The following is a 20,496-nucleotide window of genomic DNA, read 5'->3' as shown; positions in this document are numbered from 1 at the left end:
TGAAATCGAATTTGATACCCCTGTTCTAGACCAAAGTTCCAGATTTCTTCTTGCTGCGTAAATGAAAATAGCTATTCCCAAGGTGAATCAATGCAGGCAGTCCTCAACTTATGGTCACAGCTGGGGCCAGAATTTCCATTGCTAAGCAAGGTGGTTGTTAAGTGAGGCACGCCCAATTTTACGCCCCTTTTTGCCACAGTTAAGCACGTCGCTGCCATTGTTAAGTGAATCACAGGGTCGTTAAGTGAATCCAGCTTCCTTCCCTGACTTTGCTTGTCCAAAGCCAGCTGGGAAGATCACAAATGGTGATCACATGACCCTGGGACACTTGCAACCATCGTAAGTATCTGCCGGTTGCCAAGTGCCCAAATTTTGATGACGTAACTGCAGGATGCTGTGATGGTTTTAAGTGCGAAGACTGCTCATAAGTCACATTTTTCAGTGCACTTTGAAACTACTATATACAGGTAGTCCTCAACTTGCAGCAGTTCATTTAGTGACCATTCAGAGTTAACAACAGCACTGAAAAAAGTGACTTATGATGATTTTTCACACTTATGTCTCACTTAACAACATAAATTTTGGGCTCCATTGCAATTGTAAGTCGAGGTCTATCTGTATGCTGGAGGGAGGAGATGGCACTGGGAGCAGCTGCTTAAAAGAATCTGAAAACGGGTCTAAGGGCCCAGAGAATAAAATGCTCATCAAGAATGCAAAATCACTCATTGGACCCACAGAAAACCAGGAGCTGACGTCTTCTAACCCTTTTTGGCGATCAGGCAACATGCAAGCTGCTGTTTTTCAACATTTGCATAGTTGCTGTGAAAAAGAGATAATTGTATATTACAAAAACCGTCCTAGGTATTTGTTAGAATATTACCAACAAAGCTGGATTTAGTCAAGTAAACAGATTCGATAGCAAGAAATAACAATTCGGATTCCAGAATAACAAATCCTAGCAAAGCTACTAATAAGTTGACTTTGTAAAAAATATACAAATAGAATGAGACTATTGCCTTATACATTGTAAGCCGCCCTGAGTCTTCGGAGAAGGGCGGGATATAAATGTAAACAAAAAAAAAAAAAGCTAGTTTGCATTATTGGGGGGGGGGGGAATCTACTTTGGCCCACAGATGCTTGGTGCTCCAAAACAACAGCAATATCTCTCCTGCACACTTTCTGTTTTGCATTTGCAGTGCTTGCCATCAAACTCTAATAAAAGCTAATTCACAAAAATGAAGACAACAAGAAAACCCTGCAAGTAAATGGTGCTTAATGTTGTTATGGACTTTTGCAGGCATGAATAATTTTATCGAGGTCAAAATCGGCAATGGGCTCAAAGTAAAGTAAGTTTAACATTCAAGCTGACCACTCTAGATATCTGTTATTGTTTTTAGCATATCATTTGGCAGTTTTCATTTTCCCCCGTTATCTGATATGCAGGAGACAATTAGCAAAGGAGGAGATTGGATGAACAAAAAGGAATAAAAGTATCTGGAAAAAGAAAAAGGCGTCCTTAAATTCCAAAATTAATAAAAGTGAGGTTATTAGAAGCATATTAAAAATAGTTCAAGGTCTCCTGTATGTTTACTTTACCATTTATTTCAGCAGGATTGGTGCAAGAGAAGGTAAAAAGGGTCTGGAAAACCGTGCCTCTCGTAAGAGTTCTATCTATCTCCATCCATCTCCATTCTTAATTAAATAACTCATTACTTAATAAAGTCAACCGATGATTTATTTGAATTCATTAATTCTGAATAAATGCTCCTCTTCGGTGTTGCTTTTGTCACTGACAAAGATCAGGTCCTGAAAATAAAGTAAGATGGTTTTATTTAAGCAGGCCATGCTAAACAAGCCCTGTGGTTAAATTGTGGTAAAAGATGGATGCCCTTCGCTTCTGTTTTTGAACATGTGCTTTTGGGGGATGGGAAGATGGAAGGTACCGAATGATGGCATTGTAATAATAAAGAACAACTTTCCGGGAGAATTGAGAATGTGGGAACCCTCCAACGCAGAGTAACTGCCTTTCCCCCAGGGGTGTTCTTGGCATTGCATCAAAATATGCTAAGGCAGCCATCAATATCTCCCTCTGACTTTCATTGCAGGATATATTAAGTTACTGCAAAACTCTATAAAAATAGTTTGCTGGAGGAAAGAAATACGACTCAAAAGAGAACCTAGTCCTGCATTAGAAAGCCAACGGGCAAGAGATCAGGACAAGGAGACGGTGGAAAATTTGGCTGCTGTCCTGTCAAAGACACTCAACTCAATGGATGACCTCTGGCAAGCCGTTTGACCTTCCTGTTCTTTGGCTGCCAAAATCTCAGTCCTGGTAGAGCTTGTTTTGCATTTGCACCAGCAAAAAAACCTTTCCTTCCAGAACGCCAGCAGAGCGACGTGGCTCAGCAAAGAACCTGCACGTCGTCTCCTCAGTGCCTCCTCATCCTTGTAGCATTTCATTTTTACCTGCTTACTTAGAAGTTTGTCAGCATAAACTGCATTTTTTTTCTGTCTTTCGGAAGAAAAAGCAAACAACAGATGTGGGGGGGAGGTGTTTACAGTGCAAAAAAAAAAAAAAAACAATTAACGAAGTCAAAAATTATTCACCAGGAAAATTTAAATTCTGCCCGTGCAATATTAGGCATCGTAACATATGTCTATTTTGCATACTATTTTATTCATCTGGCATTTTATTCATCTCTATGGGGCTGCAGAAGAATGAACCCCTGACAATGCAAAGTTTGCGGGACAGAGGAAAAACTGTCCAGGGTACTGAAATAAAAATACTGGCAATATACTGTAGTCTTCCGATCCCTTTTTATGTGAAGTTCACATAGATACTACAGTACATGCACCAAAGCTGTCTTACCTTTATGGTTACTGATTTTATCAGTCAAGGGCCTCTGGTGGCTCAACAGACTAATGCAGTCTGTTATTAACAGCAGCTGCTTGCAATTACTGCAGGTTCAAGTCCCAGCAGGCCCAAGGTTGACTCCTTTATAAGGTAGGTAAAATGAGGACCCAGATTGTTGGGGGCCAAAAAGTTGACTTTGTATATAATATACAAAATGGATGAAGACTATTGCTAACATTGTGTAAGCCGCCCTGAGTCTTCGGAGAAGGGCGGGATATAAATGCAAATTTAAAAAAAAAGAATCTTTAATAGTTGGAATTGTTGATAAAAATAGCCGTGTAAACATCCATGTCCATTGTTTATTCAGCCAGAGTTGTTACAAATCATTTGCTGGGTGGGGAGTTCCCCCCATTTTTCTTTTCAAGTGGTTATGGAAACATTTTTGTTTCTCTTTATGGTGCTATAAAAGAGTTGTATGTGCCAATTATCATTCTGAAAAAAGATCCTCCCTACATTTTGTTTGCAATTCTGGTTTTCTGAAGTTGTCCTTACAGGCAAATTATAACTTGTAACAATGCTAGTGTAAGATTGTAGAATAAAAGAAGCTTAAACACATCTATGACCAATATCCAAGGAATAAGGGACCTGAGATAGCCTGGATTGTCTGAATATTTCAGTTCTATCCTTATTTGGGCAGGAACCCAAGCTGGAACGTCCCAATATTTATGGGACGGTTAGAGTTCCTTGATTACAAGGCCCAGGGTGATTCTTTGATTCAGTTTGGTTGTTTAAGAGTTACATTGCAAAGGCCTGCTAAAATAACTCTTGCCAATAAGAAATTGATTAAATCCTTTTAGTCATCTATTGGGAGAAATTAAATCAGGTGGCATCATTGAATTATTTCGAGTCATCATTTGCCACACAAATAAGATGGGAGGAAGTTTAGGAGGGTACCTTAAAGCTGCGTAGAAGGAAGAAAATCATCGTCCACCAGCATTTTTCTCATTTATATGCTCGTCAAAATGACCTAACACTGATGAATAGTTTCAGATTCCTTTGAAAGCAGTCAAATTTCCATGACATCATATTCAGGCAGTCCTGGACTTATCACAATTGAGCCCAAAATTTATTTTGCTAGATGAGACAGTTGTTACATGAGTTCTGCCCCATTTTACGATCTTAACAACACCACGGTTGTTAAGCGAATCACTGCAGTTATTAGTATCACGGTTGTTCATTGAATTTGGTTTCCCCATTGACTTTGCTTGTCAGAAGGTCACAAAAGGGGATCACACGACCCCGGGAAACACCGCAACCGTCATATATATGAACCAGTTGCCAAGAGTCTGAATTTTGATCACGTGAACATGGGGATGCTGCAACAATCGTAAGTGTGAAAAACTATCGTAACTCACTTTTTTCAGTGCCATTGTAACTTTGAACAGACACTAAACGAACTGTTGTAAATCAAGGACGATCTGTACACAGAACTATTCTATCAGCTTCCCACTTCTATCCATTTGTGCTTTTGCCAATGCCAATTTTCAGAAAAAGCTACTAATGAGTGTAAAAGCTATTTGGATATAACAGGTAAGTTGCTAGCGGTGATCCATTTCCAATTTTCATTTATTTATTTTTTGATACTCCCAGGATGATTTGGGCTTCTCTCTCCCTCTAATCTGCCAAACTGAGTTGTGGCTCTAAGGATAATCTAAGATATACACGAGAAGAATTATACTGAAAGAGTTTGCTTTCCAATAGTGCAACGGGATAAATAATGCAACACATGATTTTAAGAAAAGAGTTCCCTGCGTTGTATTGGCTTCCAATTCTGCTAGGTTAACTGTGAAGCACTTTTCCGAAATTATAAAAAAAAAAAGAAAATGAACAGCTGGATCCCATTATGTGTGTTACTTAGTTCAGCGATTGATAAGAATTCAGGAGGCAGTTTTGTAAACAGCCACCTGCTCCTTTGTTATCGGTGAAAAGAATTGCCTCCTTGTTGGTTCACAACAAAGCTATTAGAGAGGAACTAAGAAAAACACCGCCAATAATGCACCGGGGAATAAATTAGTTCGACACTCGGAATAAGTCAGTTCTAGAATTCTGGTAATCCTTTTTCATCTTGATAGATGGCGTTAAAGGAGACCCTGTGAGAATCTTGCTTGGAAGAATTACTCTGGGTTGAGGTAGTTGCCAAAGACCTTGACAATACACTTAATTGTAATATAATACGTTTTACAGTATTTAATTTGGTGGAGCACATTGGCTGGTAAGTGTGCATAGGGTATAATTTAAAAGTTGATATAGACAAGTGCACTGATTTAAAAAGATGTATGCAGAGCTCTAGGCTAGATTGGAAAGTTTAAAAACACTAGCAGTGATGATGTTACCTAGTTTGGGTAATGAAACATCTGCAAAACAACAACAACCAAGCTCAGAGAGCACCAAAATCCTCATAATTCCCCTCCTTCTCCTCTTCATCTCTGCATGCCCGAATCCCCCTAACACTGATTATGTTAACTAGTTGGGTAATGAAATGTCTGAAAAAAACAACCAAGCTCAGAGCACCAACGGCCCCTCATTTCAACCCTGATCTACAAATATTCGCCCTTATTAATTAAAACACACAACAAAGTTATCCCAGAACGACAAATGTGATGTTGCCAAATACTTGCATAGTCCCCAAACTTTTCCTTTTATAAGGTGTCAAATTGCATGACGTATAAAAATAGAGTTTAACCGTTTAATCTTAATATTGGAATTGTTTAACCAATATATATATATAACAGTAAAAATTAAGCAAGAATAAAAGTAGAATGAGGATGATCTCTATGAATCTAATAGGTTAGGCCATTGCTTGTAACAATGTATCCTAGAGGAGTATTTTTATGCAATGGTTTTTTTTTTATTTTAAAGATGAACTTACAGGTTTATTAGCCATATTTTGAAGGAAGCAGCCGGGATGCTCCAACAATCACAAAAGGGCAATGAAGCACTCTTTGCTTCATCCAGCAGGGCTGAACTAGGGAAAGAGTGACACTCAATGCCAGTTATGAAAATTACACCCTGAAAACTATTGGCAAATGCACTTAAATGATCTGACGAATAATAATAATAAAAAAATCTTTATAGATAATCTGTGGCTTTCTCTTGCCATTTCAAATCACTGGATGGGGGATTTACCTCTGTGCAAAGATTCATTGGATCACAATACATCAGCGGTGAGTCATGGTTTTGGAAACAGAAGCGTTTCAGCTACAGAATAAACCTCTTTGTCTTTCGTGGCTTATTTCTTGAGTTGGGCTACTGTATATCTTTTAATTTGCCATATGGAAGGAAAGGCATTTTTCTTCTTTGACTTGCATGGGGGAGGGAAGTAGATGGGAGCTTCTACAGTGTACATGAACATATCCTGAAAATGAAAGGAGTTACCAGATTAAAATGTCATTAAAATGTCAAAAGATGATGCATTACAACTGCACGTATATGGAAAAAAAATCAGAGTTGTGTATATCATAGTAAAATTTTCTTCTTTACTTAATAATTGATCATAATGGCTCTGACATGCCAGCAAAAATGAAGATACTAATCCATTCAGAATGACAGTTTTTGGTCTATTCTTCTGTTTTTAGCAACTTGTGATTATGTTCGTTCTTAACAGTATTGTTTCCTTGAATAGTAAGTTCTTTTATGCTGAAATAAAACAGTATCATCTCTCTGGGAAAAATGCAGGTGGTCCCCGACCACAATTGAGCCCAAAATTTATGTTGCTAAGTGAGGGAATTTTGCCTCATTTTATGACCTCTCTTGCCACAGTTAAATAAATCACAGCAGTTGTTAAGTTACTGATACGATTAAATGAATCTAGCTCCCCCATTGGCTTTGCTTTTGAGATGGTTGCAAAAGGTGATTACGTGATCCGGGACACTGCGACCGTCATAAATATGGACCAGTTGCCAATTTTGGTTTGATTGAATTTTGAGTATACAACCATGGGGATGCTGCAATGGATTTACCGTATTTTTCAGAGTATAAGACGCACCTTAGTTTTTGGAGAGGAAAATAAGAAAAAAGCTGATTGGTGGGTGGATTGGCCTCCCAGAATACCCCTAATCAGCTGTTCCCAGGGGTGAATTTTAGCAACAGGTTCCTTGGTTGTGAGCTCTGTGCCTTGCTTTTTTTTTTGCTTTTTTTTCCTGCCTCTGAAACTCCGTTTCAGAAAAAACATTTTTCTGCCTCTGAAACAGAGCTTCAGAAAAAAAGCCTCTGAAGCTGTTTGGGGGATTCTTTTCTGCTGCTTTTTTCAGTGTCTGAAACCTTCGTTTGAGAAGATGGACGGGGCTACATTCGGAGTATAAGACGCATCCAGATTTTCACCCTTTTTTGGGGGGGTGGGAAGGTGCGTCTTATACTCTGAAAAATACGGTAAGTGTAAAAACTGGTATAAGTCACTTTTTTTCTGTTGTAACTTTGAACAGCCATTAAAGGAACGGTTATTAAGTTGATGATTACCTGTAACAGGATAGTGCCGCGGTGTGGCTCAGGCTGTAAGATAGCCTGTTATTAAACACAGCTGCCTGCAATTACTGCAGGCTCGAGTCCCACCAGGCCCAAGGTTAACTCAGCCTTCCATCCTTTATAAGGTAGGTAAAATGAGGATCCAGATTGTTGGAGGGGTAATAAGTTGACTTTGTATATAAATATACAAATAGAATGAGACAATCGCCTTACACAATGTAAGCCGCCCTGAGTCTTCGGAGAAGGGCGGGATATAAATGTAAATTTTAAAAAAAAAGTATCACAGCATGTATGAGTTGGTGGGGACTGTATGGATCTGGACCATGCCTTGATTAGTTTGGGAATCCATTGACTCTTCCCTGGTCAAATTATCTAGCTGTCAGGCCTGGAAGCCATCTTTTGCATTGGGCCTTCAGGCCTGCCACATTTACTGCTGTGGAAAACTGAGAGTGGAGATTTCATGAAGCAGAGGTGATATATAGTCATAACAACATTCCATTCTCAGAGAGTCAAGGACATCTTGCCCTGCACCCGGAGGGATGTGAGTGTGAAGCATCTCCAGTTGAGATGGTGCTTTGATTGGACCATGTGATGGACATGTGGGTGTTGAGGGACTTGGACTTTGTTTTGGGTAGGGAACACTGACACTAGCCCCTATTTGGGACCCTCCTGCCAGAGTCATTGGGGGTGTCTGTCCCTCACCCTCATAGGTGGATTGTCCCACTGCTCAACAGTTCTGACCACTAAGAGGTTTCTCTCAGAAGCTGCCTGGATCATTCTGCTTCTAATAGGAAGGCTCTACAGATAGTCCTTGTTTTACAACCATTTGTTTAGGAACCATCACGGGCCGTGGTGGCTCAGGCTGTAAGATAGCCTGTTATTAAAACACAGCAGCCTGCAATTACTGCAGGCTCGAATCCCACCAGGCCCAAGGTTGACTCAGCCTTCCATCCTTTATAAGGTAGGTAAAATGAGGACCCAGATTGTTGGGGGGGCAATAAGTTGACTTTGTAAATATACAAATAGAATGAGACTATTGCCTTATACGCTGTAAGCCGCCCTGAGTCTTCGGAGAAGGGCGGGATATAAATGTAAATTAAAAATTAAAAAAAAACCCTCAAAGTTACAATAGCACTAAAATAGCACCACACTTGATGATCATTGCAGCATTTCCAAGGCCAATAAGATAAGATCACCTTTATTGTCACTTTTCTGGGAATACACTGGCACACACTAAAAAATGAAATTCTGGAAAAAAAATCAATGATTTTTTCAAGTGATCAGAATTTAGGCTCTTAGCAAGGCATGTAATTACAATGGTTGCAGCCTCCCAGGATCATATGATCACCATATGTGACTTTCCCAGCTGGCTTTCCCAGCCATTGACCAGCAAAGTCAATGGAGGAAACTCGATTCACTTAATGGCCACATGATTCATTTAACAACAGCAGTGATTTGCTTAACAGCCATGGCAAAAAACATAAGATCAGGCACAACTCACTTACAATTGACTTGCTGGAAATTCTAATTCTAGTAGTGGTCTTAAGTTGAGGACTACCTGTGTGATCTCCCAAAAAACCCTCTTTTAACGCCCTTATTCCTGCCAACTCCATCCTTACATTCTTGAATTATCTGTTTGGATTCCTGCTGAGTCTATTTCCGATATGCATCTTTTTGCTTTTCAGTGAATTTCACAGACTTCTTAAAGCTTTTCACTTTCTCTTACTATGGGGATCATTTATGCCTATATCTATTTTCCCATGTTCTCCCATCCCTCTTCGACTTCTAGGATGTCAAGTTTCAATAGGCTGACTGAAGCTCGCCTCTCTGAAGTCTGTGGCTAATTCTGCTCAGCTTTTCTCCCTTTTGAGTCTGAATTTCAACAGCTTCTTCGGTGCAAATTAAGTCCAGGGTAATGGATTCCAGTTTCTCATTCCCCTTCTGAGAAACATGATTATCAGCAAGCGAAACATCTGTAGGGCCGCTCAATCTGAGGGGAGTTTATTTTCTGGCTAAAATCAAGGTATTTCTTGTCTCCCATTACCACTGTAGCCTGTTTTCTTGAGAACTTGTGAGATGATTTATAGAAAGTTTGGTCACATCTCTGACTGGAGAAGCAGTCCTTAATAAAACCCATAATTGTATAACCATAATCCATAGTATTATTATTTTTGCTCCCTATTTCTTTTGGGGCCGGGAACTCTGCCGCTAAGCAACGTGGTTGCTATACAAAACATCACATGACAACAGATTTACATCACTTCTCATTTGGTGGTTAAGTGAGTCACTACTCCTGATTGGCAAGCAACACGTGACCTTGACTTGCAATTTTACTATCGGCTTCTCCATTAACTCTTTCTTATCAGCAACCAGTTGTGAAGTAAGCAAATGTCAATCAGCACAGGGTCATAAATGCAACAGACATAGATGCAAGGGCCAGTGGTACACTTACTTTTTCAGTGCCGTCAAGAGTTTTAGATGCTTGTTAAACAGAGCAGCTGTTAAGTAAAGTCTATGTGTTGGAGATAAGAGATGAGATTATCACTGCTTACTGGTCTCCTCACTGCCACACACAGGTAATCCTTGACTTATGACCGCAATTGAGCTCAAAATTTTCATGCTAAGCAAGGCAGTTGTTAAGTGAATTTTGCCCCACTTTATTGCCCTTCTTGCCAGCTGTTAAGTGAATCACTGCAGTAGTTAGTAACACTGTTGTTAAGAGAATCTGGCTTTTCCATTGACTACGCTGGTCAAAAGTTTGCAAAAGGTGATTACTTAACTCTGAGACACTGCAACAGCCAAAAATACATGCCAATTGTCAAGTATCCGAATTTTGATAATGTGAACATGGGGATGCTGCAAGTTGTGTGAAAAATAGCCGTGTCACTTTTTTCAGTGCTGTTGTCACTTTGAACGGTCACTAAACAAATGGTTGTAAGCACTACCTCTATTAAGAAGTTTAACTATTTTTCTTTGTCTTGCATAGCCTTATGATGATGATATGAAGCCAAGTTCCTAGTGTCCAGCACTTTTCTTGGTCCACATTTCTTTTTCCGCTCATCCTTTCAGTTCAGTTTAGCCCTCCTGATAAGATTCCCAAAGCTCTTGCCAAATATGTTCTCCTTCCCCATATGAGCTGTAGTTCATTTCTGGCTAGTCTGTTATACTATTGATGAAAGGGTTGGTCTAAGAATCTCAGATTTTATACAAATTTCTTAATTATCTATTCACTTTTAGGATCTTGCTTTCCTGCAAAAAAAACCCCTCTTACTTTCACGCCCAGCCTCTTCACTTCCTACTCGACTTTATATTTAAACCAGTGTTTCTCAACTTTGGCAACTTTAAAACATGTTGGCTGAGGAATTCTGGGAGCTGATGTTCACATGGTTTAAAGTAATCTCTCTTAAAGTAATTGTCCTCTTCTAGCTATAATGCATGTCCACAAATGGGAGTGAATTGCAATTAGTAGTTTTGATGTGGCTCAGTAGTCTTTCCACTTCATCTGGAAGTAGTCATCAGAAAGACAGCTCATATCCTATGAAAGAGATAGTTGCTCCTACCAGCACTCTTCCTTTCTTCTCATTGAACTTTTTGTTGATTCCTTTGTAGTTGAGAATCATTTACACATCTATACTTACTATTCTGTATGTGTCAGGATGGTAAGATTACACCATAGGAAACTTACATTATGCTCACAGTATGTTCACCACTTTGAGTTATGTATAGAAGGAAAAACAGGACAAGAATTTTGTTATATAATTATATCTTTTGTGGTTTTAATTGGTTTTAATGTTTTTAGTTTGGATTATTTTGTGTTGTTTTATATTAAACCAGAGACTATTGATACATATAATATTTAAAGATTAAAATCTGTTTTGTAACAAAGACGATGCTAAAATTTAAAATTGTACTGTTTTGTGTTTTTAATTATGTATGCCATTCAGATTCTCATATGGTGAGATGGGCAGCTATATAAATTTTCCAAATAAATAAGCAATTCAAATTTATATAGCCACCCTCTGCTGTGATATATGATTCTGGGCAGTTTACAAACAACGAAAAAGAAAATATAAACAATAAAGAATAAGACAACCATTTAAAAACATGGAAAAATGCATATAAAAGCACATTTTAAAAAGCTTCATAAAATACATAAAACTCACAACTATTGGGCATTATTTATTTCACAGGACTTCTACTCTTTTGACAAAGGAAAGTGTTGTGTCTGCGCCCCCCGAACCAGGCCCCCTGCCAGAAAGTGACTCGGTAAGTGAGGGGCAAGGGTCATCAGGACTTACCTCAGGAGCACCGGCTTCCCTGGCTCAGTTGCAGGAGCCAGAGGCAGGCCAGGTGGATGAGATAACGAGGCCTCCATCTCCTGACTGTTCCCCTCCAGGCCATGCCTCCAGACCCGGCTGATGGCAATCAGGCCTGGATGGATCCCAGATTTCGGAGATACGAGAGGCAACAGCAACAAAGGAAGGGGTGGGGCAGGCCTAGAGAGTGCTGTGTCACGAAGCCAAACCCCACAGAGTATAAAAGCAGCCCTGGCTGCTCTTCTGCTCTGTGACGAACAAAAATTGAGCTGAACTATTTGACTCGTGGAAAAGTGAGCTGAACTCTTTGACTCATGGAAAATTGAGCTGAACTATTTGACTCGTGGAGAAGTGAGCTGAACTCTTTGACTCGTGGAGAATTGAGCTGAACATTCGGCCTGGATTGCTGACTTCCTGGTTGCCTGGCAACCCCAAGATAAGGGAGACTTTGGCAGGCAGCTGCAGATTCCCTGCCAGGACTGATAGCAGCCGTGAACTCAATTACTGGTTCGTTTAGCTAGCACGCGTGGCTGAGGCCGGGAGGGGACAGAACAGAAAGGAAGAACAAGACCAAAAGTAGAGAACAAAATAACAGAATTGAAAGGGACATCTTCTAGTCCAACCTCCTGCTCAATCTTTTCTTAAAAACCTCTAGTGATAGAGCACACACAACAACTTCTGAAGGCAAGCCATTTTACTGATTATTGTTAGGAAATTTGTCCTTATTTCTAACTTGGTTCTCTCCTTGATTAGTTTTCATCATTTCTTCTTGTCCTGCCCTCAGGAGGTTTGGAAAAGAGGCTGTCCCCCTCTTCTTTGTGCTAGATTGAGAGTGCAGAGACCTGGATTCAAGTCCCACTCAGCCATGAATTATCCCTGGGGGATTAAAGGTAAACCTACTGATGGGGTGGTGGGGAAAGTGCTGCACTAGGCTGGATGCTGTACAATTTGAAGTGTGGTCTTACCTCGCAGTATAAAGCGGTACTAACACTTCACCTGTTCTTAAAACTATCCCGTTATTGATGCAGACTGCATTTGTATTTTTTTCTTGCCTAAGTGTAAACCCTTACTTTTCTCCCACTGAATTGCCTTTTGTTGGATAGCCACCACGTTTGAGTCTGTTAAGATCCTTCTGAATCTTCAGCCCATTTTCTGCAGTGTTGGTTATTCCCACCAACTTGGTGTCATCTGCGAAGTTGACGATTTCCCCTTCTATCCTCTACTGCAGGCTGCTTCTGCCAGCTGCTGGCTGCCTGCAATTTGGCAGTTTGAGTCTCACCAGGCTCAAGGTGGACTCAGCCTTCTGTTGTCCCGACGCTGGTAAAATGAGGACCCAGATTGTTGGGGGCAATAGGCTGGCTCTGTAAAGCAGTATATACCCTGTTTCCCCCAAAATAAGACATCCCCTGATAATAAGCCCAATCAGGCTTTTGAGTGCATGGCAATAAGGCCATGGCAATAAGGTTTATTTCAGGGTTCAAAAAAATGTAAGACAGGGTCTTATTTTCAGGGAAACACGGTAAGTCTGAGTGCTATTGCTATCTTCTTTCCTTCCCAATGGTTAGAATACAGTATTGCAGGCTAACTCTGTCCACAGCCAGTAGTTCGAGTCTCACCAGGCTCAAGGTTGACTTAGCCTTCCATCCTTCCAAGGTCAATAAAATGAGGACCCAGATTGTTGGGGGGGGGGGCAAGATGTTAACATTTGCAAACTGCTCAGAGAATTCTCTAAAGCAGGGGTCTCCAATCTTTCGGACCTCAGGGACCACTAAATTCATAATTTTAAATCCTGTGGACCATTAATATGATCTGCCAAATGACCGACTGGGTGGGTGTGGCTAGGTGATCATATGACTGAATGGGCATGCCCAACTCCTTGCTCCCCGGCCGGGCTCCTTAGGGCCTCAATAGGAAGCAGTTGTTGGAGCTAAGCAGCCACCAGTGTTGGCAAAACAGGTCAGTTCAAATGGGATCTGACCGAGAAGGAGGCTCAGCAGAAGCACCTCACTGAGGACTAGGATCATAGGCTTTCCAAGCAGAGGGAAGACCTGCGGTCAGGTCAGGCCAGGTACCAGTGCCTGGAAGCTCAGCGGGCTGAGATGGTCAGCCAATTCCAGGCCATGATGCAGTCTCACTGGAACAAGGCCCTCCAGCTCCTTACCACCAGCGGTACTTCCTTTCAGCCTTCACCCTTCACCCAAAGCCCCGCACCAGAAGGCTGAAGCAGACCCCAAATCAGAATTTCTGCCTCCCTCTGACCCACACACAAAGACCCCGAAGGGGGGAGATTCTCTGCAGCAACACAAATATTCATTGCACATGTGTCCCAGGGGCCGTAGTTTGAGGACCCCTGATTTAGTGCAATATAAATAATGCAAAAAAAATTTCTGCGGACCACCAAAATTTTCTCACAGACCACCAGTTGGTGACCGCTGCTGTAAAGCACCTGTAAAGCAGTATAGAACAGGGGTCTCCAACCTGGGCCATTTTAAGCCTGGTGGACTTCAACTCCCAGAATTCCCTCAGCCAACTTTGCTGGCTGGGGGATTCTGGGAGTTGAAGTCCTCCAGGCTTAAAGTGGCCCAGGTTGGAGACCCCTGGTATAGAAGTCTTATTGCTACTGGAAGGATCCTGGGCCTAAGACAGAACCTTGGGATATCCCTCTAGATACTTCCCTCCATGTACACACAGCTCCATTGAGTGCAGTTTTTCAACCGAGTTGCTAAGAACTGACACTGATGTGATGGTATTTTTTTCCACGTGACATTTGGAGTGGGGGGGGCTCCGTTTGAAGGGGATGCTTGAGAACGGGGAGAGCCAGGCTCCAGTCCCCGTCCCCCCCACCTATGGGAAGCCATAGGGACTCCCTGGTGGGCTCTGGGTCAGCGAGGAAGGCATTAAACTGGCACGTCGGAAACCGGGGCCTCCTTCAGAGAAGCTCCCTCAGTGACTTCGCAGTTGGGGCCTCTGTTCGCCCAGTCCACCTCGCAGGATTGTTGTTATAGCACCTTCGAGAGCTCTTGAAGGAAAGGCGGGGCGGAAAAAGGCGGCGAGCCTGCGGGGCTAAAGTGACGAGAGATCCGGCCTCGAGCTCCGCCCGGCCTACCTCACAGGGGTGTCGTGGTGGCAGGCGGGAAGCAGGAAGACGGAGCAACTCGCGGCTCCGAAATAATAAAGGAGCCTTCGCAACTCGCGCGGCCTGCCCGAAGCGCGACGCCCACCGAGAGGCCGATGGCGCTATAACAACATCCAGATTTTACCTCACACGTTGGCGGGAAACGGCACCGGAAGTGGCGACGCCCTTTTCGCGCGGTCCCGCCCCCCCCCAGCGCGCGTCGTTTCTGTTAGGCCCAGCCCCCTCCCCGGCGGCGACCAATCACAGAGACAGGAAGGAGGGCTGCCCGGCAACGGGAGGCGGGACGGCGTCAGGGGCCCCCGCTTTCTCGCGGAGATGTTGCGGACGGAGAAGGTGCTGCTGCTGCGGAGCCAGCAAGGCCGCTCCGTGCGGGTCGTGCGCGAGCACTACCTGCGTTCCGACGTGCCCTGCTGCAGCGCCCTCTGCCGGGCGGGCTGTCCCCGCGGTGCGTGGAGAGCGGGGGCGGGGCTTCGAGGGGGCGGGGCGGCGGCTTCGTGGGGGGAGAGTCGTGTGAACGCCGTTCGCGGCCTTCCCTTGTGTGGGCGGGGCGTGGGAATGCGAGGGAGGGAGGGGCCTGGGAGAGGCGGAGCCACGAGAGGGGGTTTTCCTATGTCATCTCAAAATGTTAGCGTCACGTGAACGTGTGAATGTGTGAACACGTGTTGGGTTGGAATGAGGAGCTCAGTGTCCAGTGGAGGGAGGGATCTAACGGTAACATTGAAGTTTAAAGCTTGTATTTTACGTCAAAGAAGAAGACACTGAAAAGTTTTCATTTAAAGGGAGAAAAGAAAAAAGTGGGGGTTTTTTTCTTTCTTATTTTTTTTTAAATTTTAGTACTTTGAAGGAAATAGGTGAGGAAAAAAGCTTTTTTCCCCCTCCCCTTTTTTCCCAGTAAGGTCAAAGAATTTGAAAGAATACCATGAATTTTGTAAATAAAAATGGTGACCGTTCACAAAGACTTTCCTAGGTGCAAATCAGAAATACACATTATTAAATACACATTAAAAAGGATTATTTTATTCAAAGAGGTACAGTAAATTTGTTTTCATTTGGAAATAGAATAGAATAGAATAGAGTTTTTATTGGCCAAGTGTGATTGGACACACAAGGAATTTGTCTTGGTGCATATGCTCTCAGTCTACATAAAAGACAAGATACCTTCATCAAGAATCATAAGGTACAACACTTAATGAGAGTCATAGGGTACAAATAAGCAATCAGGAAGCAATATCATTTAGATATCACTTCTGGAATTCGCTTGTGAAAGAAAAAATAAGAGGAAAGAGCTTTTTATTTTATTTTGTCACACAGCATATATAAGCATAAGCATGAAATAACTATACAATATATAAGCATATATATAAGCATAAGTATGTAATAACTATATTAATTGGATATAACAAGGAAACAATAGGACAGGAACGGTAGGCACGCTTGTGCTCTTATGGACGTCCCTTACAGACCTCTTAGGAATGGGGTGAGGTCAATAGTAGACAGTTTTTGGTTAAAGCTTTGAGGAGTTTGGGAAGAGACCACAGAGTCCGGTAGTGTGTTCCAAGTATTAACAACTCTGTTACTAAAGTCATATTTTCTGCAATCAAGATTGGAGCAGTTCACATTAAGCTTAAATCTATTGTATGACCGTGTATTGTTGCAATTGAAGCTGAAGTAGTCTTCGACAGGAAGGACATTGTAATAGATGATTCTATGAGTTAAAAACTCAGGTCATGTCGAAGGCGGCGTAGTTCTAAATTTTCTAAGCCCAGGATTTCAAATCTTGTGGCATATAAGGTATTTTGTTGTATTCAGAGGAGTGGAGAACTCTTGTAAAATATTTCTGGACACGTTCAATTGTATTGATGTCAGAAATGTGGTATGGGTTCCAAACAGGCGAGCTGTATTCAAGGATTGGTCTAGTAAATTTATTTATTTATTTTATTTATTTATTTTGTCACAACAATATATGTAGGAATCATACAAAAGATTATACAGTATATAAACATATATGGGTAAATATAAGGAGGTATAAGCATATATATAGAAAGAAGAAAAGAAAAACAATAGGACAGGAACGGTAGGCACGTTTGTGCTCTTATGCACGCCCCTTATGGTCCTCTTAGGAATGGGGTGAGGTCAATAGTAGAAAGTTTTTGGATAAAGCTTTTAGGATTATGGGAAGAGACCACAGAGTCAGGTAAAGTGTTCCAAGCACTGATGATTCTGTTACAGAAGTCATATTTTCTGCAATCTAGATTAAAGCGGTTGACATTAAGTTTAAATCTATTAGTTGCTCTAGTATTATTGCAATTAAAGCTGAAGTAGTCTTTAACAGGAAGGACATTACAATAGATGATTCTGTGAGTTAAACTTAGGTCTTGTCGAAGGCGACGGAGTTCCAAGTTTTCTAAGCCTAGGATTTCAAGTCTGGTGGGATAAGGTATTTTGTTGTTTTCAGAGGAATGGAGAACTCTTCTTGTAAAATATTTCTGGACACGTTCAATTGTATTGATGTCAGAGATGTGGTGAGGGTTCCAAACAGGCGAGCTGTATTCTAGAATTGGTCTAGCAAATGTTTTATATGCTCTGGTTAGTAGTGTGGTGTTTTTGGAAAAGAAACTGCGCAAGATTAGGTTTACAACTCTTAGAGCTTTTTTTGCTATGTAGTTGCAGTGGGCTTTGGCACTTAGATCATTTGACATGAAAACTCCAAGGTCTTTAACGGGATGGGGGTCGTCTGTAAGGTAATGTCCATCTAGTGTGTACTTAGTTTTTGGGTTCTTTTTTCCTATATGTAAGACTGAGCATTTGCTGGTTGAAATTTGGAGCTGCCAATTTTTAGACCAAGCGGTTAGATGGTCAAGGTCGTTTTGAATGATAGAAGTATTGTCTGTGGTGTTAAATAGTTTGACATCGTCAGCAAAGAGAACACAATTACTTGAGATATGGTCACAAAGATCATTAATGTATATGCTCTGGTTAGTAGTGTAGTGTTTTTGGAGAAGAAGCTACGCAACAAGAAGAAGAAGCAGCTTCATTACTTCTCACTGAATGCAAAGGGATCCAGGGGGAGGAAAGTCAAAATGCATTAATGCATTAGAAAATATAGGCGGCTAAAGCAACTTCCTCAGTAGAGAATGAGTTGTGTTCCAGCGCTTTTCTCACGTTTTCCTCCCGAGCAGCTTATGGGGACGGGCTTGAGAATCATCCCTAAGCAATACATTGGGCCCAAACAAGCAAATGGAAAGAATTTATTCCAGGTTTTCATGGCATCATGGCTTGCAAGGAGAAGGAGAAGGCAGGAGGAAGGATCAGATTTCAAGTGTTGCATATTGCACAGTTAGAGGGCAGGCAAGGCCTTACAGGCTACATAGGTTGAACCCAGGAAAAGTACACATGATTCAAGGCATAAGCCAGCTTTAAACGACAGGGAATCCTCGACTTGCGACCACAACTGAGCCCCAAATTTCTGCGGCTAAGGGAGACATTCGCTAAGTGAGTTTTGTCCCATTATATGACCTTTCTTGCCACCGTTGTTAAGTGAATCTGGCTTCCCCATTGAGTTTGCTTGTCAGAAGGTCACAGAAGGGGATCACATGACCCCAGGACACTGCAACCGTCATAAATATGGGTCACTTGCCAGGTGTCTGAATATTGATCACATGACCATGGGGGGGTGCTGCAAGGATCATGCGTGTGAAAAATGGTCAAGTCACTTTTTCCAGTGCCCCTGTAACTTTGAATGGTCTTTAAATGAACTGTTGTGAGGACTACAAGTACCAGGTGTTTTACCTGTAACAGGCATGCGCTAAGAAGGCCTATAAAAATCCTTCTTTGAGAACGTTGCCTGCTTAGCTGGCAGTAATGAACTCTTCTTGTGAGGCTGATCCTTCTCTGTAGGATTGACTCCCACATCCCAGGATAAATGCAGTTGCTTTAAATGCCACATGCTGCCGCCCTTGTGGGTTTCAATGCAGAATTTGAGATTGAATCCAAGAGGCTGCTCAGCCCCAGGAGAGCTTAAAACCTCAGTTATGCTTGTAGCCAAACCTCGCCAGAGCCTTGAGGCTCCCATTGATGGCAGAATAAATTTTCGCCCCTCCCCCAAAAGGTTAGTTGTTAAGTGGAAATACTGGCTTCAATGTTATTGTCTAGGTGTAACTCCATTAGTTCAATGCCACTAATCATTGCCCTACTATTACTTTCCATTTGTCATTAATTTATTTTTAAAAAAAACAGAAGTCATTGCTGATCATGCTCTCCCCCTGCTCCATTCCCAGAAACTGGTCTCCGTTTCTAAGTTTTTGTAAGTTTAAAAACTGCATCATTTCCCCTTATTGCACACTTTTAAACCTTACCTACTTTCCCTTCTTCAGCTGCTTTCCCCATCCCCTTTTAAATTGTAAATTAAAACAGGATAAATTAAATTTATCCCGTTTTAAACTGTAAATCCCTCAGGGCTCCCCTGTCTGTTTTTCATCACACCTGACAACATATTTATTTATTTATTTTTATTTTTATATATATGTAGGTCTTTGGTTATTCGGGTTTTCTCCCGCGTAAAATTGGAAGTGTCTTGGCGACATTTTGACGAAGTCTCATTCGTCATCTTCAGGCTTCAGCTTCGTGCTTCTGGGAGCAATGTGTGATTGCAGCTGTTTCTTCCTTTTTAACTGCTAGTGGGGGTTTGAACTGATTGGGTGGAGCTTGGCTGTGCTCTGATTGGATGGGTTTTGTTTTTGTTTTTGTTTTTTTGTGCTCTGATTGGCTGGGGGTGTGTCCTGTTTGGGTGGGGGCTTGGTTGTGCTCAGATTAGAAACTGAAGCCTGAAGATGACGAATGAGACTTCGTCGAAACGTCGCCAAGACACTTCCAATTTTACACGGGAGAAAACCCGAATAACCAAAGACCTACATACAAACACCCGCAAAAACCTCAGAAAACAAATATATATATGCACCGCCTGCCCCACCACATACATTGGACAAACCAACAGAAGAATAAGTGCACGCATTGAAGAACACAAGAACTCATTCAAAAAAGAGGAACCAACTTCTTCCCTGATCCAACACTTTAAAGTCACAGGACATGATATTGACTTTAAAAAGACCAGAACTATCGCCAAAACTGAACACTTTAACAACAGAATAATCAGAGAAGCCATTGAGATAGAAAAACGCCCACACAGCATGAACAAACGAGATGACACCTCCCGCCTACCAGCCATTTGGAAACCCGCCCTTATTGACAAACGAGTCCCTAACACGAGGAATGACACCAGACCCACACTCACGAGGTCCACACAGGATGTCACCACCGCACATCCACCCAGAAAGCAGACCCAAACCCACACTGATCATGAAGCACGACCAAGGACCAGAAGCCAGACCGCAGCTGCAACATTAGCCATTTCAAACCCCTCCAATCCATACATGCAGCAGACTGACACCCACTATGAAGATGTAGCACGACCACAAAGCCAAACAACAGCTATGCAGCTCACCAGCTCAAATCCCCCTGCAACACAGACTAAACTGAGCACAAACAAGCCCCCACCAACACAGGACACACCCCCAGCCAATCAGAGCACAGAAAAACCCCCATCCAATCAGAGCACAGCTCCCACCCAATCAGTTCAAACCCCACTAGCAGTTAAAGGAAGAAACAGCTGC

The 20,496-nt window shown here is 42.0% G+C and overlaps 1 protein-coding gene and 1 long non-coding RNA gene across 2 annotated transcripts in view; one reads left to right on the top strand and one right to left on the bottom strand.

Moving 5' to 3' along the window:
- Positions 1–1,606: 1,606 nt before the first annotated feature.
- Positions 1,607–12,362, bottom strand: LOC131184915 (uncharacterized). The gene is made up of 3 exons (XR_009152055.1): positions 11,674–12,362; positions 6,041–6,269; positions 1,607–1,806 (listed from the first exon to the last, which is right to left on the bottom strand). It is a non-coding gene; the product is annotated as an uncharacterized LOC131184915 (long non-coding RNA).
- A 2,627-nt stretch (positions 12,363–14,989) lies between these two features.
- The window catches only part of DIS3L (DIS3 like exosome 3'-5' exoribonuclease), a 47,345-nt gene continuing 41,838 nt past the window's right edge, over positions 14,990–20,496 (top strand). Inside the window, exon 1 of the mRNA XM_058156781.1 lies at positions 14,990–15,272. Coding sequence (XP_058012764.1) covers positions 15,143–15,272 — 130 coding nt within the window. The 5' untranslated portion in view covers positions 14,990–15,142. The remainder of the gene's footprint in view (positions 15,273–20,496) is intronic.

This window comes from Ahaetulla prasina, chromosome 13 (genome assembly GCF_028640845.1).
Source record: "Ahaetulla prasina isolate Xishuangbanna chromosome 13, ASM2864084v1, whole genome shotgun sequence".
In the NCBI taxonomy this organism is placed as follows: Eukaryota; Metazoa; Chordata; class Lepidosauria; order Squamata; family Colubridae; genus Ahaetulla; species Ahaetulla prasina.
This window is presented reverse-complemented; position numbering and strand designations above follow the sequence as displayed.